Here is a 24,220-nt window from a genome sequence, read left to right as displayed (position 1 = left end):
GAATCCTGCGGCTCTGTTGGGCTAAATTGCAGTGAGTGCTGCTATCTGTCCCGGGATCCTGGCAGATTCTATACAGGGGGAGAGACGCAAAAGCCCAGCTAGCCTAGCTGGCTCGGTGGTCTCAAATGGAGGCCGCTATTGAACGTTTCCAACGTTGCAGGAGCTGCGTTTACTTTGCTTTGTTCCGGGACAATGTGGACCGCGTTGACTTTCAATGTAGCAACTGCTTGCTTGCGGAGGACTACATGAGCGAAGTAGCTACTCTTAGCAAGCAAGTAGCAAACCTACATAAGCTACTGGAGAACTCATGCCCAACTTCTCTTTATTTTTCTTCCATCCCAGTAGCCGGACGCTGCTCTGGTCTGGTGGATGTTTCGCCGCCGTGTCGGATCTCCACAGCCGACTGGCTGGTGCTAGGCAGGGTTCCATCCCCAAAGGGGTCTCCCCCTTCCCTGGAGAATGGAGCTGATCTTGACCCAACCAACCAGCCATGAAGGTACGTCACTCGCCGTGGAAGTCGAAAAAGGCGTCCTCTGGCAACAGGGGTCTCCATGGAGATTGTGAGCCCGGAACTGACACAGACCAGAAACAGCTTTGCCGCCCTGGATCCAGAGGTTCCGGCACCTTCGTCTGTGGTGGCTTCCCAATCAAAATCCCCGGATCCGGGGGTACCTGCATCTTCGTCCTCGGCTCTGTCTCCCTCTCCGGTGGCTTCTACCTTGGGTTCAGATCCTCGGAGCTCCCAGCCTCACCAGATCATGAGGTTGCCTGAGAGACCGACCCATTCAACATCACCAGCTGTCATCATATGCAGCTCTATGTGAGAAACATCTCGGTGCCCAAGGCAAAAACCCTGTGCTACCCAGGAGCACGACTACAGGACATAACAAGGCTGCTTCCAACTGTTCTACCACAGATACCGGGAGCTGACAGTGTCGTAGTCCATGTGGGGTCAAACGACATCAGGAGGGCTAGCTCGGAACATTTGAAAATGGACTATAAATGACTGATTTTAGCATTAAAAGTGGCCAATAATTTCAGGTCCATTACCATCGTTGGGCCACGGGTGTGAAAGATTCAGCAGACTGCTGGCATTACACATCTGGCAAAAAGACTACTGTAGCTCTGCTGGAGTCACTTTTATTGTTAACTTTGACACCTTCTGGAAACAGAAGATACTCTACAGGAATGACAGAGTCCATCCAAATCATCTTGGCTCCTGGACTCTGTCCACGCATTTCAAGGCTGCATTGAAACAATGTCTGGTAAATGGTCCAAGACCAGCTCAGTTAATCCCTACCATTGTGACAAAGAGTCGTCATAATGCTGCATCAAATGTACATGATCTTAGGGGCATTGGCAAACACAATGTAAGTAATTTAATTTATGTATCCCTATATGTACCGAATACATCTGTTTATCCTGCAGTTATTGTAAGCAGTAATCATGAGCCTATAAACCGGAGTTACACTGTTAGCACTGAGGCGGTGTGCAATAGTAGGAAGACGACTTTATGCAGCTCACCCTGCACTATCAGCTTCAATGTAAATAAGATGAGTAAGTCTACCTCTAAACTTCCCAGTAAAGCATTAAAAACAATCAAGCAACCCAGAAAAGTGCTAAAAATAGCCCATATTAACATATGTAGCCTAAGAAACAAGGTCCATGAAGTAAATAACTTGCTTGTAACAGAGGACATTCATATTCTGACCTATCTCTGAAACTCACTTAGATAATACCTTTGATGATACAGTGGTGGCAATTCATGGTTATTACATCTACCGAAAGACAGAAATGCCAACGGAGGCGGTGTTGCGGTCTATATTCAGAACCACATTCCTGTAAAGCTTATAGACGATCTGTTAAATACTGTTGAAGTAATATGGCTGCAGGTTCATCTGCCTCACCTAAAGCCCATTCTTGTGGGAAGCTGCTATAGACCACCAAGTGCTAACAGTCAGTATCTGGATAATATGTGTGAAATGCTTGATAATGTATGTGATATCAACAGAGAAGTGTATTTTCTGGGTGATTTAAATATTGACTGGCTATCATCAAACTGCCCACTCAGGAAAAAACTTAAAACTGTAACCAGTGCCTGCAACCTGGATCAGGTTGTCAGTCAACCTACCAGGGTATTTACAAACAGCACAGGAATTAAAATGTATTGATCACATTTTTACTAACGCTGCAGATATTTGCTTTAAATCAGTATCCAAAGCCATAGGATGTAGCGATCACAATATAATAGCCATATCTAGGAAAACCAAAGTTCCAAAGGCTGGGCCTAATATAGTGTATCAGAGGTCATATAATACGTTTTGTAGTGATTCACATGTTGATGATGTAAAGAATATTTCCCGGTCTGTGGTGTGTAATGAGGAGCAACCAGACGCTGCAATTGACGCATTTATGAAACTACTTATTACAGTTACTAATAAGCACGCACCCATTAAGAAAATTACTGTAAAACTGTTAAATCCACTTGGATCCAGATGGGGAGAAGTCTGTCTTTAATAAAGCGATGCTCTGCCTTCTTAACAACACTATCAACAAGGCTACATGGAACTTTATTCCACATCAAGTAACTGACGCAAGCAGTAAAATTTGATTTAAAAAGCAGATAAAAAAACACCTTATGGAACAGCGGGGACTGTGAAGCAACACAATCTTTGGTACACACACACACACATGGATTTAGTACTGTAGATATTTTACATTACATTTACGTCATTTAGCAGACGCTCTTATCCAGAGCGACTTACAAATTGGTGCATTCACCTTATGATATCCAGTGGAACAACCACTTTACAATAGTACATCTATCTTTTTTGGGGGGGCAGGTGGGGGGGGGTTAGAAGGATTACTTAATCCTATCCCAGGTATTCCTTAAAGAGGTGGGGTTTCAGGTGTCTCCGGAAGGTGGGGATTGACTCCGCTGTCCTGGCGTCGTGAGGGAGCTTGTTCCACCATTGGGGTGGCAGAGCAGCAAACAGTTTTGACTGAGCTGAGCGGGAACTGTGCTTCCGCAGAGGTAGGGGGGCCAGCAGGCCAGACGTGGATGAACGCAGTGACCTTCTTTGGGTGTAGGGACTGATCAGAGCCTGAAGGTACGGAGGTGCCGTTCCCCTCACAGCTCCATAGGCAAGCACCATGGTCTTGTAGCAGATGCGAGCTTCAACTGGAAGCCAGTGGAGTGTGCAGAGGAGCGGGGTGACGTGAGAGAACTTGGGAAGGTTGAACACCAGACGGGCTGCGGCGTTCTGGATGAGTTGTAGGGGTTTGATGGCACAGGCAGGGAGCCCCGCCAACAGCGAGTTGCAGTAATCCAGACGGGAGATGACAAGTGCCTGGATTAGGACCTGCTCCGCTTCCTGTGTGAGGCAGGGTCGTACTCTGCGAATGTTGTAGAGCATGAACCTACAGGATCGGGTCACTGCCTTGATGTTAGCGGAGAACGACAGGGTGTTGTCCAGGGTCACGCCGAGGCTCTTAGCACTCTGGGAGGAGGACACAAGGGAGTTGTCAACCGTGATGGCGAGATCATGGAACGGGCAGTCCTTCCCCGGGAGGAAGAGCAGCTCCGTCTTGCCGAGGTTCAGCTTGAGGTGGTGATCCGTCATACACACTGATATGTCTGCCAGACATGCAGAGATGCGATTCGCCACCTGGTTATCAGAAGGGGGAAAGGAGAAGATTAAATTGTGTGTCGTCTGCGTAGCAATGATAGGAGAGACCATGTGAGGATATGACAGAGCCAAGTGACTTGGTGCATAGCGAGAATAGGAGAGGGCCTAGAACTGAGCCCTGGGGGACACCAGTGGTGAGTGCACGTGGAGACGGATTCTCGCCATGCCACCTGGTAGGAGCAACCTGTCAGGTAGGACGCAATCCAAGAGTGAGCCGCGCCGGAGATGCCCAACTCGGAGAGGGTGGAGAGGAGGATCTGATGGTTCACAGTATCAAAGGCAGCAGATAGGTCTAGAAGGATGAGAGCAGAGGAGAAAGAGTTAGCTTTAGCAGTGCGGAGAGCCTCCGTGACACAGAGGAGAGCAGTCTCAGTTGAATGACCAGTTTTGAAACCTGACTGATTTGGATCAAGAAGGTCATTCTGAGAGAGATAGCAAGACAGCTGGCCAAGGACGGCACGCTCAAGAGTATGTGGTAGTGGTGGAGTAGGGGCCTGAGGGCACACAGTGTGTTGTGAATCCATAATAAATCCAAAATCCAAATGGCACGACAATGGGCCTCAGGATCTCATCACGATATCTCTGTGCATTCAAATTGCCATCGATAAAATGAAATTGTGTTTGTTATCCGTAGCTTATGCCTGCCCATACTATAACCCCACCGCCACCATGGGGCACTGTTCACAATGTTGACATCAGAAAACTGCTCGCCCACACAACGCCATACACGTAATCTGCCTGGTGCAGTTGAAACTGGGATTCATCTATGAAGAGCACACTTCTCCAGCATGCCAGTGGCAATCGAAGGTGAGCATTGGCCCACTGAAGTTGTTTACAACGCCGAACTGTAGTCAGGTCAAGACCCTGGTGAGGACAACGAGCATGCAGATGAACGAGCATGCAGATGGTTTCTGACAGTTTCATCAGCTGTTCGGGTGGCTGGTCTCTGACAATTCCGCAGGTGAAGAGGCCGGATGTGGAGGTCCTGGGCTGGCATGTTTACACGTGGTCTGCGGTTGTGAGGTCGGTTGGACATACTGCCAAATACTCTAAAACTACGTTGGAGGCGGCTTATGGTAGAGAAATTAACATTCAATTCTGTGGCAACAGCTCTGGTGGACATTCATGCAGTCAGCCAACCAATTGCAAGCTCCCTTAACATTTGAGACATCTGTAGCATTGTGTTGTGTGACAAAACATTTTAGAGTGGTATTTTATTGTCCCCAGCACAAGGTGCACCTGTGTAATGATCATGTCGTTTAATCAGCTTCTCGATATGCCATACCTGTCAGGTGTATGGATTATCTTGACAAAGGAGAAATGCTCACAAACAGGGATGTAAACAAATTATCCGGTTTCAGGTAAGACCCAAATACAGACTGTGTTGAAGTAACAATGTTTATTACAGCAACAGGGGCAGGCAAATGACAGGTCAAGGCAGGCAGGGGTTGAGAATCCAGAGTAGTGGGCAACGGTACAGGACGGCAGGCAGGCTCAGGGTCAGTGGCAGGCAGAGAGGATAGGTAGGCGGGCTAAGAGTTAGAACAGGCAAGGGTCAAAACCAGGAGGGCAAGAAAAAGAGAGACTGGGGGAAAGCAGGAGCTGAGACAAAACGCTGGTTGACTTGACAAACAAGACAAACTGGCAACAGACAGAGAACACAGGTATAAGTACCCAGGGGATAATGGGGAAGATGGGCGACACCTGGAGGGGGGTGGAGACAAGCACACGGACAGGTGAAACAGATCAGGGCGTGACACAAATGTGTACACATTTTTAGAGAAATAAACTTTTTGTGCATATGGATCATTTCGGGATCTTTTACTTCAGCTCAAGAAATATGGGACCAACGCTTTACATGTTGCATTTAGATTTTTGTTCAGTGTAGATGGGGAGAGGCGGTGAATAGCAATCTTCAAGTCTTTCCACAGATTTTAAATGGGATTCAAGTCTGGGCTTTGGCTGGTCCACTCAAAGACTTTCACATTCCAGCATTGCTTTGGCTGTATGCTTAGGGTCATTGTCCTGTTGGAACGTAAATCTTCACCCCATTCTAAGGTCGTTTGCACTCTGAAGCATGTTCTCATTAAGGATTTTCTCTATTTGGCTTCATTCATTATTCCCTCTTATCTTTACCAGTCTCCCAGTCCCTGCCGCTGAAAAGCATCCCCATAGCAATCCTGCCACCACCATGTTTTAGACGGGTGATGGATGAGCTGTACCTGGTTTTCTCCAGACATAGCGATTTGCATTCAGACTAAATAGATACATTTTTGTCTCATCAGACCATAGACTCTTTTGCCTTATGCTCTCAGAGTCATTCACATACCCTTTTGCGAACTCCAGGCGTGCTGTCATGTGACTTTTTCTCAGGAGTGGCTACCAATTGGCCACTCTCACATGAAGCCCAGATTGGTGAAGTGCTGTATAGACCTTCTGGCAGGTTCTCCCATGGCCTCCCTGACCAAGGTCCTTCTTGCCCTGTTGCTCAGTTTGGTCGGACAGCCAGCTCTATTCAGAGTCTGGGTAGTTCAATATTTTTTTAATTTCCCAATGATGGAGACCAATGTGCTCTGGGAAACTTTCAACACTCTACAAATTGTGTTATACCCTTCCCAAGATAATTACATTTTCCACAGTTGTAGTGACATCTCAAGGATGATCAAAGGAAAATGGATGCACCTGACCTCAATTTGGAGTGTCAAAGGGGTGTGAAAACTTACAGTACCAGTCAAACGTTTGGACACACCTACTCATTCAAGGGTTTTTCTATATTTTACTATTTTCTAAGTTGTCGAATAATAGTGAAGACATCAAAACTATGAAATAACATATATGGAATCATGTAGTAACCAAAAAAGTGTTAAACAAATCAAAATATATTTTATATTTGAGATTCTTCGAAGTATCCACCCTTTGCCTTGATGACAGCTTTGCACACTCTTGGAATTTTCTCAACCAGCTTCACCTAGAATGCTTTTCCAACAGTCTTGAAGGAGTTCCCAAATATGCTGAGCACTTGTTGGCTGCTTTTCCTTCAATCTGCGGTCCAACTCATCCTAAACAATCTCAATTGAGTTAAGGTTGGGTGATTGTGGAGGCCAGGTCATCTGATGCAGCACTCCATCACTCTCCTACTTGGTCAAATAGCCCTTACACAGCCTAGAGGTGTGTTGGGTCATTGTCCTGTTGAATGTCTAAAAACATGTTTTTCCTTTGTCATTATGGGGTATCGTGTGTATATCGGTGAAAAAAAAATATTGAATACATTTTGAACTCTGTAACACAACAAAATGTGGAATAAGTCAAGGGGTTTGAATACTTCCTGAAGGCACTGTAGGTAGACGTTTCCTGCAGTCAAATGACCAAATCGCCCTGTAGTGGCCTCATGGGTGAAATGTTATTAATATTTTTCATAATTTCATAACCCGCCGAAAATCCAGTGTTTCTATGTCAAACAATTTTGTTATATTTCAGTGATGTATATAAAGTGTAATATTGGGATGCAAACTCAAAATGTAATACATTTCCACGCTATATATGCCATGGTATAGGTGTATTATTTTTGTACGCCGATAGCCATGTGTGTGAGGTGTATACTTTTGTTCCAAAGTCGATTTGTTTAAGACTACCAATAAACACTTTTTGTGACTGTCACGTATACTCCCTCTCTGGCCTCTAGGTCACCAGCCTGCTTGTTATGGCGCAGACCTGTCACCATCGTTACGCACACCAGCGCATCATCAGACTCACCTGGACTCCATCATCACCTCCCTGATTACCTTCCCTATATATGTCACTCTCTTTGGTTCCTTCCCCAGGCATTATTGTCTCTGTTTCAGTTTCCAGTCTGTGCGTTGTTCGCGTTTCTTGTTTTGTATTATGTTTCATTTATTTATAAAATTATTCACTCCCTGAACTAGCTTCCCGACTCCCAGTGCACACGTTACAGAATAACGCCTCACCTAAGGGAAGCATCAGGGAGTGTTTTTTTTGTTTTTGAGTTGGAGGTGATGTCGGGTTCTTGTGGCAGTACTGGAGCTACCGGGCAGTCCTCAGCCGGTTTGTCGGACTCTCACGCATCAGCTGGTTTGTCGGGCTCCTACACCCCGGCCGGCTCCTCAGGCTCTCATGGCTCAGCTAGTTCGTCTCGCTTCCGCGCTTCAGCGGAGGCGACCGGTCCGCTCCTGATCCCCGGGATCGTTGCCTTGGTCGGAGTCCTGCGGCTGGAGTCACTCGCCAGGGAGGGGATACTGTCACGTATACTCCCTCTCTGGCCTCTAGGTCGCCAGGCTCCCACGCCCCAGCCGGTTCGACAGGTTCCCGCGCTTCGGCAGAGGTGGACAGTCCGCTCCTGATCCCCGGGATCGTCCCTGTTGTCGGCGTCCTGCGGCTGGAGCCGCGCGTCAGAGAGGGTGTACTGTCACGTATACTCCCTCTCTGGCCTCTAGGTCACCAGGCTGCTTATTATGGCGCACACCTGTCACCATCGTTACGTGCACCAGCACATCATCAGACTCACCTGGACTCCATCACCTCCCTGATTACCTTCCCTATATATGTCACCCCAGGCGTTATTGTCTGTCAGTTTCCTGTCTTTACGTTGTTCGTGTTTCTTGTTTTGTATTATGTTTCATTAGTTATTAAACGATTCACTCCCTGAACTTGCTTCCTGACTCCCAGCGCACACGATACAGTTATCCTGATTTAGCCCACTGCAGTAAAAGTTTAACGTACAACATATATAAGCAAGCAAAAACACAGACACAATAATAATAATAGAAAAAATGCACTTTAAATAAAGGTTTATTAGATTTAGTCCTATTATTTACATTAGATTTTTGTTTGAGATGGAGACGTTAATCCAACATATCAATTCATTTGTTGACAAACTGAAATTAAAGCCAGACTAAGTCAGTGGCACAGATGGAACTATCAAAGCAGAAGATACATCTCCTTGTATATGTAGATATTTGGTTGCGTTGGAATCAAACAAAATTCAGAATCACTCAATATCATTACATTTGAAATCACTCAGAGCTTGACACCCTGTTAAATTGTTTATTTTTTGTTGAATTAAAAAAAATATCTCTTGATGACAAATGCTATATAGGCCTAAATATCATTATTGATCATATACAGTTGAAGGCAGAAGTTTACATACACCTTAGCCAAAGACATTTAAACTCCGTATTTCACAATTCCTGACATTTAATCCTAGTAAAAATTCACTGTCTTAGGTCAGTTAGGATCACCACTATATTTTAAGAATGTGAAATGTCAGAATAATAGTAGAGAGAATGATTAATTCAGCTTTTAATTCTTTCATCACATTCCCAGTGGGTCAGAAGTTTACATACACTCAATTAGTATTTGGTAGCGCTGCCTTTACATTGTTTAACTTGGGTCAAACGTTTCTGGCAGCCTTCCACAAGCTTCTCACAATAAGTTGGGTGAATTTAGGCCCATTCCTCCTGACAAAGCTGGTGTAACTGAGTCAGGTTTGTAGGGCTTCCTTGCTCACACACGCTTTTTCAGTTCTGCCCACAAATTTTCTATAGGATTGAGGTCAGGGCTTTGTGATGGCCACTCCATTACCTTGACTTTGTTGTCCTTAAGCCATTTTGCCACAACTTTCAAAGAATGCTTGGGGTCATTGTCCATTTGGAAGACCCATTTGCGATCAAGCTTTAACTTCCTGACTGATGCCTTGAAATGTTGCTTCAATATATACACATAATTTTCCTGTCTCATGATGCCATCTATTTTGTGAAGTGCACCAGTCCCTACTGCAGCAAAGCACCCACACAACATGATGCTGCCACCCCCGTGCTTCACAGTTGGGATGGTGTTCTTCAGCTTGCAAGCCTCCCCCTTTTTCCTCCAAACATAACAATGGTCATTATGGCCAAGCAGTTCTATTTTTGTTTCATCAGACCAGAAGACATTTCTCCAAAAAGTACGATCTTTGTCCCCATGTGCAGTTGGCTTTTTTATGGCGGTTTTGGAGCAGTGACTTCTTCCTTGCTGAGCGGCCTTTCAGGCTATGTTGCTATGGGACTTGTTTTACTGTGGATATAGATACTTTTGTACCTGTTTCTTCCAGCATCTTCACAAGGTCCTTTGCTGTTGTTCTGGGATTGATTAGCACTTTTCGCACCAAAGGACGTTCATCTCTAGGAGACAGAACGCGTCTTCTTCCTGAGCGGTATGGCGGCTGTGTGGTCCCATGGTGTTTATACTTGCGCACTATTGTTTGTGCAGAGGAACGTGGTACCTTCAGGCATTTGGAAATTGCTCCCTTGTAGAGGTCTACAATTTATTTTCTGAGGTCTTGGCTGATTTCTTTTGATTTTCCCATGATGTCAAGCAAAGAGGCACTGAGTTTGAAGGTAGGCCTTGAAATACATCCACAGGTACACCTCCAATTGACTCAAATGATGTCAATTAGCCTATCAGTACCTTCTAAAGCCATGATTAATTTTCTGGATTTTTTCGAGCTGTTTAAAGGCACAGTCAACTTAATGTATGTAAACTTCTGACCCACTGAAATTGTGATACAGTGAATTATAAGTGAAATAATCTGTCTGTCAACAATTGTTGGAAAAATTACTTGTGTCATGCACATGGTACAGTGAGGGAAAAAAGTATTTGATCCCCTGCTGATTTTGTATGTTTGCCCACGGACAAAGAAATGATCAGTCTATAATTTTAATGGTAGGTTTATTTGAACAGTGAGAGACAGAATAACAACAAAAAAATCCAGAAAAACGCATGTCAAAAATGTTATAAAATGATTTGCATTTTAATGAGGAAAAAAAGTGTTTGACCCCTCTGCAAAACATGACTTAGTACTTGGTGGCAAAACCCTTGTTGGCAATCAGAGGTCAGACGTTTCTTGTAGTTGGCCACGAGGTTTGCACACATCTCAGGAGGGATTTTGTCCCACTCCTCTTTGCAGATCTTCTCCAAGTCATTAAGGTTTCGAGGCTGACGTTTGGCAACTCCAACCTTCAGCTCCCTCCACAGATTTTTTATGGGATTAAGGTCTGGAGACTGGCTAGGCCACTCCAGGACCTTAATGTGCTTCTTCTTGAGCCACTCCTTTGTTGCCTTGGCCATGTGTTTTGGGTCATTGTCATGCTGGAATACCCATCCACGACCCATTTTCAATGCCCTGGCTGAGGGAAGGAGGTTCTCACCCAAGATTTGACGGTACATGGCCCCGTCCATCGTCCCTTTGATGCGGTGAAGTTGTCCTGTCCCCTTAGCAGAAAAACACCCCCAAAGCATAATGTTTCCACCTCCATGTTTGATGGTGGGGATGGTGTTCTTGGGGTCATAGGCAGCATTCCTCCTCCTCCAAACACGGCGAGTTGAGTTGATGCCAAAGAGCTCCATTTTGGTCTCATCTGACCACAACACTTTCACCAGTTGTCCTCTGAATCATTCAGATATTCATTGGCAAACTTCAGACGGGCATGTATATGTGCTTTCTTGAGCAGGGGGACCTTGCGGGCACTGCAGGATTTCAGTCCTTCACTGCGTAGTGTGTTACCAATTGTTTTCTTAGTGACTATGGTCCCAGCTGCCTTGAGATCATTGACAAGATCCTCCCGTGTAGTTCTGGGCTTAACCCTCACCATTCTCATGATCATTGCAACTCCACGAGGTGAGATCTTGCATGGAGCCCCAGGCCGAGGGAGATTGACAGTTATTTTTTGTTTCTTCCATTTGCGAATAATCGCACCAACTGTTGTCACCTTCTCATCAAGCTGCTTGGCGATGGTCTTGTAGCCCATTCCAGCCTTTTGTAGGTCTACAATCTTGTCCCTGACATCCTTGGAGAGCTCTTTGGTCTTGGCCATGGTGGAGAGTTTGGAATCTGATTGATTGATTGCTTCTGTGGACAGGTGTCTTTTTTACAGGTAGCAAGCTGAGATTCGGAATATTCCCTTTAAGAGTGTGCTCCTAATCTCAGCTCGTTACCTGTATAAAAGACACCTGGGAGCCAGAAATCTTTCTGATTGAGATGGGGTCAAATACTTATTTCCCTCATTAAAATGCAAATCAATTTATAACATTTTTGACATGCGTTTTTCTGGATTTTTTGTTGTTATTCTGTCTCTCACTGTTCAAATGAACCTACCATTAAAATTATAGACTGATCATTTCTTTGTCAGTGGGCAAACGTACAAAATCAGCAGGGGGATAAAATACTTTTTTCCCTCACTGTAGATGTCCTAACCGACTTGCCAAAACTATAGTTTGTTAACAAGAAATTTGTGGAGTAGTTTATAAAATGGTTTTAATGACTCCAACCTCAGTGTATGTAAACTTCTGACCTCATCTGTATGAGTGTAATGAACACGAGGGAGACAGCGAGCTGGTTTCAAGCGCAGAGCGCAGCAGGTGTTTAATGAAAGGGACCATAGGAGGAGGCAGGTAGCTGGGTCCAGGGGCAGGAAGAAGGCCATACACGGTAGGTCCAAAAATGGCAACAATACAGGCAGGGAATAGGCAAAAGGCGTTGTGAGTGAGGGAGGCAAAAACTGTCATACACGGGAGGAGAGAATGATGAGAAAAAACAGAGCTCCGAAAAAGTGTGTCTCAAAACAAATAATACCTCACAGTGATGGGGTGCAAGGAAGTGAACTAAATAGTGTGGGATGATGACATGCAGGTGTGTGATCAGGTGATTAAAATTCCAGTGATTGGGATCTGGAGAGTGAGCTGGAAAGTGGGCTGCGTTCCGGGGATCTAAGTGTTTCGGAGTGTGAGTTGGACGCAGACGTTGCAATGAGTGATAAAGTATGGTGAAGTTTAATTTGCTCTATTAAACTTACCCTTTGGTATGATTTTGAGAGCAACAGTGAATCTATTTAGTTTTTTAAGTGGAGTTCTCTCACCACCATTCTCCCGATAGCACATTGGTAATAGTCAGTGACAAATATCATAGTTAAACAGGGATGGACTAAACTCCCTAGATGGGAGTTTAGGTAGACAGATCAATTCTCCAGTAGGAGGTGCTTCCCAGCCTATTGTTTTTTTTCTGACAGTAGTTATAACATCTGACGTTGTTTTAAAGGTACAATTTCAACATATTTTATACTTTGTCATATTTTAAGGTTTATCTATGTTGAAATTTGTTTACCATGATGACATAATCCTGTGGTTAAAATTTCAACCACAGGATTATTTTTCACATAGATTCCACGTCACAATAGATTTACAAATGACATTGAAACAACATTGATTCAACCAGTTTGTGCCCAGTGGGGTTGTGCAGTTCATTAGTTGAACAGCAATCTTACCTGCCCTTTTTGTTTTGTTGTCTTCTCTCTCTTCCTGTAGGCTTGACTCCTTCTAAAGCCCCAATGGAGCAGGATGTGGAGAGTCCGGCAATCACCATCCGAAAGCCCAAGCTACCCAAGCAAGCCTGTGAGGACCTTCCCAAGCAGCTGGTGGACCAGGTGCGAGCAAAGAGGAAGATTCAGCGGTACGTCCGTAAGGACGGCAAATGTAATGTCCACCATGGCAACGTCCAGGAGACCTATCGGTACCTAACGGATATCTTCACCACACTGGTGGACCTCAAGTGGAGGTTCAACCTCTTCATCTTCGTCTTGGTGTACACAGTGACGTGGCTCTTATTCGGCTTCGCATGGTGGCTCATCGCCTATGTTCGTGGTGACCTGGAACACATAGGGGACAACCAGTGGACTCCCTGTGTCAATAACCTCAATGGGTTTGTCTCAGCCTTTCTCTTCTCCATAGAGACGGAGACCACCATAGGGTATGGCTATAGGGTTATAACAGACCAATGCCCAGAGGGGATCCTTCTGCTGTTGATTCAGTCAGTGCTGGGGTCCATAGTTAATGCCTTCATGGTGGGCTGCATGTTTGTTAAGATCTCGCAGCCCAAGAAGCGGGCGGAGACGTTGGTGTTCTCTACCAACGCTGTCATCTCCGTGAGGGATGGCCGGCTGTGCCTGATGTTCAGGGTGGGGGACCTTCGGAACTCGCACATCGTGGAGGCCTCCATCAGGGCCAAGCTAATCAAGTCCAAGCAGACCAAGGAAGGGGAGTTCATACCCCTCAACCAGACAGACATGAATGTGGGTTATGACACAGGGGACGACAGGCTCTTCCTGGTGTCCCCGCTCATCATCTGTCATGAGATCAACCAGAACAGCCCCTTCTGGGAGATCTCCCAGGCCCACCTTGACAAAGAGGACCTGGAGATCGTGGTCATTCTGGAGGGCATGGTGGAGGCTACAGGTAAGCAGTGTCAAACATATAAATTACAGGTGTAATTAATAAATTTTTCCTTCACTTTGTTTCCTTATTAGCAGATTTCACCTAGTTAAATTGAAACTTTTCTGCAGTTTGATAATACATATTTAATTTGTGTGTAGGTGTTGTATTAGCTATGACAATAATTCTAGTAATTTTATACAGTAGCAAAGACCATGCTCAACGTCCAGTCATATGTTACCACTGATTTGCATTAGTAGTTCATGGATTAGGCAAAGTGAACAAGGATGTTTCATCTCTTATTATAATAATGAATTCGTGTGTGCTGTCTCCTCTCCTTTTCTTCTTACCTTGTTTTCCACTGAGGTTTGAGAGGGAGTCATTGAAAGGCATGAGGGAAAACAGACAAGGTGATATAATTCAAATAATCTAGATTCAGCCCTTATGTGCAGAGGGACAGATTATGAAATCATAGGCCCAGGGCTTTTTTTATATAGTAAATTCACTGTTGAAGAAGAACAACTTTTATAATAAAGCCATAATAACATTTGTGATGTGGCATAGGCTACAGCATTTTTTTAATTTCCACACATATGGAATATTTGTTAGCAGGGTCTCCCCCCCAAAAAATTGCCTTTTAAAAACGCATTTCATGCAATTCTATGTCATTTACATGACAGAAGACATTAATTAGCTGAATCTTTTTTAATACCACACAAATGACCAAAATTAGTGACTACTCTGAAAAACTGAGATCAATCTGGTCTTAAATTCTAACAAACAATAGCCCAGGCCAATGAAGCAACACACAGCAGAAACCATAGGCTACTACTCATGGTAATGGCCGATGCACTCCTCTTGGCAATAGCCTATCTCAAGAAGAGCTACTTTGAAAACAGTGCTGCTGTTTGCAAAAAATTGGGAGTTGTTGAGAATTTTTTTTTATTATATTAGTTCTACAGACAGATTACTCTCTCTTTTCAGAGGTAGGCCTTTGCTTTCAAAACTGTATGTTTTTCCAGCGATGGTATTTTGAAATTTGAAAAGGGTAAACAGACAGCCGCAACCAACCATAGAAATATAATCCATAGATTGCAGTTCCCATTCAAGTCAGGACTGGCAGCCATTGCTAGTGTACCCATGACTTTAACACCAGGGTAAGTAGTCCCAAAATCCTTATATGGATTATATGTCTATGCCCACAATGCAACAAGCTGTATATTTGGCGCGAATGCTGCCCAAATTGCGGGCCAAATATATAAGGAAACACTTGAGTAAATGAGGGATACAAAGTTTATGTTATGGTGTGTGGGGTGCATTTTCCTGGCATGGTTTAGGTACACTTGCTGTTCTGGCAGCTCATTGTGGCCCAACACCCTTTTAAGACACTTTATGTTGGTGTTTCCTTTATTCTGGCAGTTACCTGTATGCGCCGCTTGTGATAAAATTTTATCCACAGTTATTTTTGAGAAACTATTGATCCTCTGTGGCTAAATTATGCTATATGGTGTATTTTGAACATTGGGAGCGAGCTCCTATAGTTGGATAAAAAATAATATTAATAATAAAAAATATATACTCTTTTTAGGGGCCCCCTGGGCCCAGCCCCTGGTTCACACAATTGACCAGTCACATTTATTATGCAGCTTATTTATTTTATTTGTATTAATCAGTTACACAATCAAGGCAGTGCCCCCCGGTTACCCACGTGGGCCCCCTACCTCCTCTCCACCCATCTACCAGAGCGGCAGCAAGCTGTATATACTCATTGAGAGCGGGCTCCTGAATCCTCCTGTGGTTTGTGGTTGCAGTAAAAAAAAAAAAATATATATATATATATATTAGATACGTAGTGTGTATACACTACGTATCTAATATATACAGTATAATATATACTGTCTACATGTTTTATTTCTTTATTTTTTTTGCTGCCTCTTGGGCCCCCCACGGGCCTGACCCCAGTGTCTTCAGCCCCAGTAAACCCCTGCATTAATCCGGCCCTGTATGTGCACCATGGGGTTGCCCTACAGCCTTTTGTTAGGTTATCAGCTGCACAATAAGCTTATTGTGCGGGAGATGCAAAAAAGATCAGACGTTATTACCAATAGGAAAAGGCTGGTGCGTCACTGGTTGTGTAACCACATGGACCATTGTAAGCACTGTCTGCAGACACTTTTGCCTGATTACACAAGCAGTAAAGAGTGTTCAGTGTGGAATAAAACTAAGAGGCACAGTGCAGCCAGCCAGGTGTTACAGATAGCACAGATTTCTTTCCTTTGGCATTTATATGAAAAAACATACACTTAGTACACACACAAACTATTTAACACAAACATACACACAAGACAGGTATTCATTGTATCCATTGTGAGGTGAATATGTTTTTCTTGCCTCAAATTGCTATTTGTTGGTTGGTCTAGCTTTGCAGCATTTGATTTGGCTTGTCCTCAGTGCATGTCCGTGTGTTACTGAAATCAAGTGCAATGCCTTTCCAGAATTCCAGACTAATTATTTCCAGTCCAGATACCAGATGCATTGTGCATCTTGCTAGAAGACAATTTTATCCTGTTGTTGGGAGGAATTCAAATTATTTTTCTTTGAAGGTTATGTTTACCTTGAGTCTCCTTGACTATCACTCAGACAAAACAAAACCTTGGAAGCAAGACATGGTTGTCAGAATAAACAGAGTAAACACAAAAATGCATTTTATCAATTTAAACACTGTTTCAAAGGAGCTGCAGCGAGGATTTGCTAAGGCTGAGGGACTTTATCTTTTCAGAGGCAGCAGAAAAGCAGCTAAGTGACTTGATGGGGTGAGAAGCAGGTCTCCACGCGTGCTTCGGCCTGTGAATTCTCATGTTGAGTTAGTGAGGTAACATAAATGTGAATGAGTCACTCTCTATCAGGCACATAGGGCCTTCCACTGCACAGCTCCAACGCAACACATCACACAGGGACCTACTGTAACAGGGAAGCCCTGAAGAGGGATAGACATGATTGAATTTGGCAGCTTGTCAGAGGCTGTGCACACAGGGCCTTGTTTAACATTTTTGCCAACAAAATGCCAACACACTAAGGACATTTGCATTCAGGATTTTTTCTGGAACAATATTTCTGTAGATGGCATCCCTGAAAAGCGGTTCTAAAGGTACCTAAGCGTTGTAGGGTGTAAGGTGTCGTATTGTATGGCGTGTGACTGCGCTTGTGTGATTTGAGCTGAAGAGTTAGACAATTGAGCTGAAGAGTAAGGTCTGTTTGTTGCACATTATTATGCAAAGCAGGAGGTCTGCTTGTTTGTCTGTAAATCACATTCAATATTGTGTTCCAGGGAAGGTCTGACTGCAACTTTCTATTTTAAATCGCACAGGGTGCAGTGAGAGTTTGTCTGGCGTTGCTGTAATGCGAGAAATCATTGCGCTGCAGTTTCTGGGCTGATACTGTTGTTTTTTGTAGAACAGAAGGAAAATCCTAAGAAAAAGGGCATTTGATAATGGGAGCTTGAATGCATCCACTCAAAACAGGCCCATTTAAAGGTTGGGTCAAAGAGTAAACTAGAAATGATCCTGCTATGAAACTGCTCTGAGAGTTATCTGTCCCCAGATTTTTAACTCATCTTGTAGCTCTCTGGCTTGTTTCTGGAGAGCAGGCCAAACAAATCAATTCCTTTCCTCCGTCTTCCAATTTCCTCCTTTCTTGTCTTTGTGGCCGATATGAGCAGATACATGTCAATTAGTCAAATGAGCGAAGCTGTTTTGAAAGCAGGTTGGCATATTGGGATGACTCATGTACTGGAGGCAGCTCTGCTGGCACAGCCACAAAGTCATAAAATCTGATTTTAAACCTAACCCTTACCTTAACCCTAACCTTAACCACACTGCTAACCTTATGCCCAACCCTAACCTTATATTAACACCCAAAATAAACATTTAGTGTTCATACATTTTTATGATACAGTGACTTGTGAAGGTATTCACCCCCCTTGGCATTTTTCCTATTTTTTTTGCCTTACAACCCCCCCCCCCCCCCCCCCCCCCAAAGTCAATACTTTGTAGAGCCACCTTTTGCAGCAATTATAGCTGCAAGTCTCTTGGGGTATGTCTCTATAAGCTTGGCACATCTAGCCCATTCTTCAAAGCAAAACTGCTCCAGCTCCTTCAAGTTGGATGGGTTCTGCTGGTGTACAGCAATCTTTAAGTCATACCACAGATTCTCAATTAAATTGAGGTCTGGGCTTTGACTAGACCATTCCAAGACGTTTAAATGTTTCCCCTTAAACCACTCAAGTGTTGCTTTAGCAGTATGCTTAGGGTCATTGTCCTGCTGGAAGGTGAACCTCCATCCCAGTCTCAAATCTCTGGAAGACTGAAACAGGTTTCCCTCAAGAATTTCTCTCTATTTAGCACCATCCATCATTCCTTCAATTCTGACCAGTTTCCCAGTCCCTGCCAATGTGTTCTCGGTGTGATGAGAGGTGTTGGGTTTGCGCCAGACAGCGTTTTCCTTGATGGCCAAAAAGCTACATTTTAGTCTCATCTGACCAGAGTACCTTCTTCCATATGTTTGGGGAGTCTCCCACATGCCTTTTGGCAAACACCAAACATGTTTGCTTATTTTGTTCTTTAAAGAATGGCTTTTTTCTGGCCACTCTTCTGTAAAGCCCAGCTCTGTGGAGTGTATGGCTTAAAGTGGTCCTATGGACAGATACTCCAATCTCCACTGTGGAGCTTTGCAGCTCCTTCAAGGTTATCTTTGGTCTCTTTGTTGACTCTCTGATTAATGCCCTCCTTGCCTTGTCCGTGAGTTTTGGTGGGTGGCCCTCTCTTGGCAGGTTTGTTGTGTTGCCATATTCTTTACATTTTTTAATAACGGATTTTATGGTGCTCCGTGGAATGTTCAAAGTTTCGGATATTTTTTTATAAACCAATCCTGATCTGTAGTTCTCCACAACTTTGTCCCTGACCTGTTTGGAGAGCTCATTGGTCTTCATGGTGTCACTTGCTTAGTGGTGTTGAATACTCGGGGGCCTTTCAGAACAGGTGTATATATACACTGAGATCATGTGACAGATCATGTGACACTTAGATTGCACACAGGTGGACTTTATTTAACTAATTATGTGACTTCTGAAGGTAATTGGTTGCACCAGATCTTATTTAGGGGCTTCATAGCAAAGTGGGTGAATACATATGCATGCACCACTTTTCCGTTTTTAATTTTGTATAATATTTTGAAACAAGTATTTTTTTTATTTCACTTCACCAATTTTGACTATTTTGTGTATGTCCATTACATGAAATCCAAATAAAAATCTATTTAAATTACAGGTTGTAATGCAACAAAACAGGAAAAACACAAAGGGGATGAATACTTTTTCAAGGCACTGTATACTGTATAGCCAATGTTGACTTTGCAGCTGTCCCATCTAGTATCTAGAGGAAATTGCTCAGCTTTTGCCTCCTGTATAAGAATCATGCCAATAAATGTCAACCTGCATTTTGAAAGGGGAAACCTCTGCGCCTATTACTTTGTTCTTTTACAATTGTAATTTTCAATTTGATATAGCCAAGGTTGGTTTAAAGCATATCAGCACTTTGATGATAAAACAGCATTAAAATACCAATGTAATTATGTGGGTTGTAAAATGTGCAATATCTTCTCTCTTAAAAACTAAAGCCTTTTCACAATGAACATTTTCCTTCTCTCAAGTCTGCTGGCGTTTACAACAAAAGGTTTCTCAGAAAATTATGAGAGGGATCATTTAGAAATGGAAGCAGCAGGAATTGCTTGATCATTCTAATCTTCCAATGGTCTTTATCAGCTGTTAATAAGTTTACCCTCTTATTTGAGGACCCACGGTGTTAAGGAGTTGACTGATTGGGTCTGGTGTATCATCTAGCTCCCAATATACTGCAGTTCATTGTTTCTGTCCAAGAGAGGATGGCTATACTGGCTGGCTGACTTTGGAGTGGCAGTCGGCAGGCCATAACACATCCCAGCTGATTTTTCACTCTTATTTTTGATACTGTACCTAGCATACCGTATATCTAGCATACCAGTAAAGTAAAGAGAAAGATGTATAGTTCAAATAAAGTCAGATTTGGTATCAGAATGAACCAGTCAGATAGAAATATTTTAAGCTTTGTGGCTTTCAGTGACAAGATTCGTAGCTGCAGCACAGGCAGTGGAGTCAGATGGTGCGCCTGGCAGACATCAAGTGCTTAATCTGACAGGAGCCAGTGGTCACGCTGTATACATGATGAAGTGGTGGTTAAACTATTTTCGAGTCGGTTCAATGAACATACATCTGTTAGTCTATGTTTCTCTGAGAGATTACCACAGCAAGCAACATTGGCTGCATAATATATGCTCATTCATAACATAATGATGGATTATTAGCAGTGAACAATACAATGGAAGCTACAAAATCAATTGGCTATTGCTCCTCAGAGGAGCGGAGGCCTGATAGCTTTTACGTCATGTTGATGTAGCCGTGAACATTATTCTGTCATTACTCTCCTTCTCAGAAAACATGGGAAACACATGTATGGCCACAAGTACTGAGTTATAGGAATAGCAGACAGGTTATTCTGATAGGTTGGTTGATGTTTCTGGTTAGATTTTGTTGTACCCATAGTAAATACGTTACAGAAAGTTAGAATGGGATTGTGTGGCTTCAATGTCTCAGCGGTCATTCTGTCAAACAGTCAGCTGTTTCAGTCAAACATTCACATTAGTCTTCGGTAAGTGGATGGACTGATGATGTGGAAATAAAGAGTGTAGAGATACAATATAGAAGCAGGCTTCTGGTTTGCTGCATTTTGCCCTTTTCTCAACACTCAAATCAATACCAGTGGTTAATATCTCAGGTTTACTACTACAGTTCATTGCATTTCTGCTCAAATCGCTCATAGAAACTCTCAAAATCTTGTCACTGCCATTCTATTGCTTTTATTGTGTCGCTGATACGGGTAAAGCAGAAACCCATATCCATCACTTTGTTCTGCAGAACACGGAAGAGCACGTCAGATTCATTGAAAATTCCATCATAGACCAACCCAGTCTCTAAATGGGTTGCTAAATGTTCACATGAAAGGCATTAAAGCTCTCTGGCTGCTTTTTTATGTGTCCATTAGCAGGCAGTATAAGGTAGAAACATGCATGCGCAAGTTTGGAGTTTGAAGGGCGGAAGAAAGGCACATGGCGAGGCTGCCTTTCACCTGGCCTCCATGTGCATTTTGTACCACATCAACGCTAATTTGTACTAGTTCCGAAATCTATTATATCATGCAGAAAAAACAAGGCAAATTATTGATAAAATGTATAATTATTTTTTTTCATTTATTTTCACCTACCCTGCCTAACTTTACTGCACATTACTGGCAGCATGTAGCCTAGTGGTTAGAGCATTGGGCTAGTAACTGAAAGGTTGCTAGTTTGAATCCCCGAGCCGACAAAGTGAAAAATCTGTTTATGTGCCCTTTAGCAAAGCACTTAACACTAATTGCTGAGGGTGGCTCAGGGAGAGTTTGAATATGCAGAAATAACATTTCCAATTCTGAAATGTGTGTAATACACACTTCTTTGAAATAGGACAAATATAAGCACACACCAAATGATTATTCAGGTAATACTTCAGAGCAGTGCTCTCTGTATCCTAGTCTACAGTATATGTGTCTACAGTACAGTGAATATTCCAGCTAGACATGAACACAGAGCTGCAGACATGGCTAATTCCCCATCTTGTTGTTGGAACATAAGGAGAAGTCAGTCCTCCCTCCTCCTATTGCTCTCTCTAAGCAACCATACAATCATTTGCAGTGGTTTGTGCGGTTGCCATGGCAACTGCAGTGTGCCTGTGTAAGACAGACAGACAGAGAGAGGGGGTGAAACTTGAATGATCTCTCTGCATTTTGCATAATCATGATGACGTGGCCGGAGACGCTTAGCTTTTTAAGTCCAATATCTTAACTTGACTGCCGGCATGTACTAATAAACAAAATACTAATGAACAAAATATAGTTTTTTTTATGATACAAGGCGAGACTGAGATGCAAACACAGGAGGCAGATGGTTGGAGTCTTACAATATTCCTTAATCCAATAGCGTAAGGCAAGAGAATGGTCGTGGACAGGCAAAAAGTTCAAAACCAGTTCAGAGTCCAAAAGGTACCGAAGGGCAGGCAGGCGGGAAAATAGTCCAGAGTCAGGCAGGGGTCAAAACCAGGAAGACTATCAAAAAGAGAAAAGCAAAAGGCAAAACGGGAAAAACGCGCTGGTTGACTTGACTAACATACAAGACAAACTGGCACAGAGAGACAGAAAACACAGGGATAAATACACTGGGGAAAATAAGCGACACCTGGAGTGGGTGGAGACAATCAACAATGTTTTTAATAACTTGCCCGGGGACAGCGGTTGAAAATTAGCCGGCTGGCTAAAACCAGCACTTTTACTGAAACGTTGATTAATGTGCACTGTCCCTGTAAAAATGTAAATAAACGAAAGAGGGAGAAAAAAATCACAGGAACAGGTGAAACAGCTTTTGAGTGGAGTTTCCCTTTAAGCAGTATTATCTAAACAGCAGGCCACACCAGCCAATATCTATTAGATATTATGTTCCACCAACTTTGCACATGGGTGGTTGCTTTATTTTAGGCGAGGACTTTGTTCTTACAGACAAAGATTTATTGTACTACACAAGTTCTACTTTAATTGTTTTTGATATGGCCAATACTTTGATATGGTGTTGCCATGCGGTACATGGTTGTCTCATATTCTGTCACTGAATATATAAACCCTCTAATGACAATGCAGGTGGAGATACAGGCTGTACAGGTGGAGATACAGGCTTGCGTGCATGTACTGCTTTCCGGGCTGTGTGTTAAGGTAGAGAACAGTGGTTGTCAACTCTCTCTTGAAATGTTGTCATGACTGGTGTCAAAGAATAACAAAAGGTAAAAATAATGTATTTGAATTGGGGGAGGGGGCTGGCCCCTTTGTCCTCATCTTGGCATTCTGTGGTTTGATGGCTTAAAAGGTCATCTGTGGTACCACCTGTACATGTTGGTAAACTAATCTTGCATGTAGACTAAACAATAATTACAGCTACTCCCATCCAATACTACTTTCCCAAGCAATTACTGCCTTTTGTCTGACCCTTGTAATTAGCTCAACATTTAGAAAAAGGTGATGCACTTTTCACCCTGACCCAAACCCCCCAGGTGTGAAGGGCTTTGGGCAGAAGGGTGCACACAGTATTCTGCCATTTTGTCTAATTCGATAATGACTGTTTGCGAAGGGGCAGGCTGATTTGTAAATGGAGGGGGACGGAAGGGTTTTTGCGGGTTGACTGACTGCCGTAACTACTTTCTGGCAGACTCAACATGCATAGAAAATGTTGTGGTCATACGCACAACCTTAAAAACATAGGTGCTGGGCTAATAAAGAATACTATTAAAGAACAAGAAGGCCCGCACATTGTTAAAGCTCCCAATTCACTGATTTAGTGACAAGGTTTCGATCTGAAACGGATCTTCATCAGGTGAAACAAATTGAGTGCTCACATCCCAAAATATACACATTTCACCTCACATGACCATTGCGGACATGACGCATGGTGGGTGCAAAAGACGCATGGTGGGTGTACCTCTAATAATTTAATAACAATGAGATGGGTACATGTAGTAGTTCCAGAAAATAATATATATTTACAAAATGACCAAGTGGGTTCCCTGGAAGGCAAGACAAATCAAAGTGACATATTCATGTAAGAAATGGTCTGATATCAAACTCTTGGTTCAGACCTCTAGGAGACATGGTACACAAATGGTGAATTCAATACAATTCTCTTCTCAATAATAAATGATCAGTATCTCCCCCCTCCTAGGAGTCTTAACATGTTCGATGCCAATGTATCTCAAAGAGCTAATGTTGTGAAGAGCCTCCATGAAATGCGCAGCCACAGGGTTTCTCTGGTCAAGAGTCCTCATATTACTCCTGTGTTCTGCTATCCTTGTTTTCAGAGCTCGTTTTGTTTTTCCTACATAGCACAGACCACAAATACACTTGATCAGGTACATCACATTTTTTGTGGAACATGATGCCCTTAATCTTAATGGCCTTGCCCGTAATAGGGTGAGAGTGACACCACACTGGGTTTTAGAAAGAAATCTACAAAAGCAGAAATATTTTCCATCAATGAGCCAATGGAGGCCACAATAGGTCTCCCTGGTGGCTTATCCAGTAGTTTGTGGATTTTGGCATGAATAAAGCTCC

The 24,220-nt window shown here is 43.3% G+C and overlaps 1 protein-coding gene across 6 annotated transcripts in view; it reads left to right on the top strand.

Annotated features, from left to right (window-relative positions):
* Positions 1-24,220, top strand: part of LOC115148764 (G protein-activated inward rectifier potassium channel 2-like) — a 110,043-nt gene that overhangs the window by 74,599 nt on the left and 11,224 nt on the right. For all 6 annotated transcript variants that reach the window (XM_029690968.1, XM_029690967.1, XM_029690972.1 and 3 more), the window contains one exon: positions 13,044-13,970. In XM_029690968.1, the coding sequence (XP_029546828.1) occupies positions 13,044-13,970 (927 nt within the window). The remainder of the gene's footprint in view (positions 1-13,043; positions 13,971-24,220) is intronic.

The sequence above is a fragment of the Salmo trutta genome, chromosome 15 (assembly GCF_901001165.1).
Source record: "Salmo trutta chromosome 15, fSalTru1.1, whole genome shotgun sequence".
Lineage (NCBI taxonomy): Eukaryota > Metazoa > Chordata > Actinopteri > Salmoniformes > Salmonidae > Salmo > Salmo trutta.
This window is presented reverse-complemented; position numbering and strand designations above follow the sequence as displayed.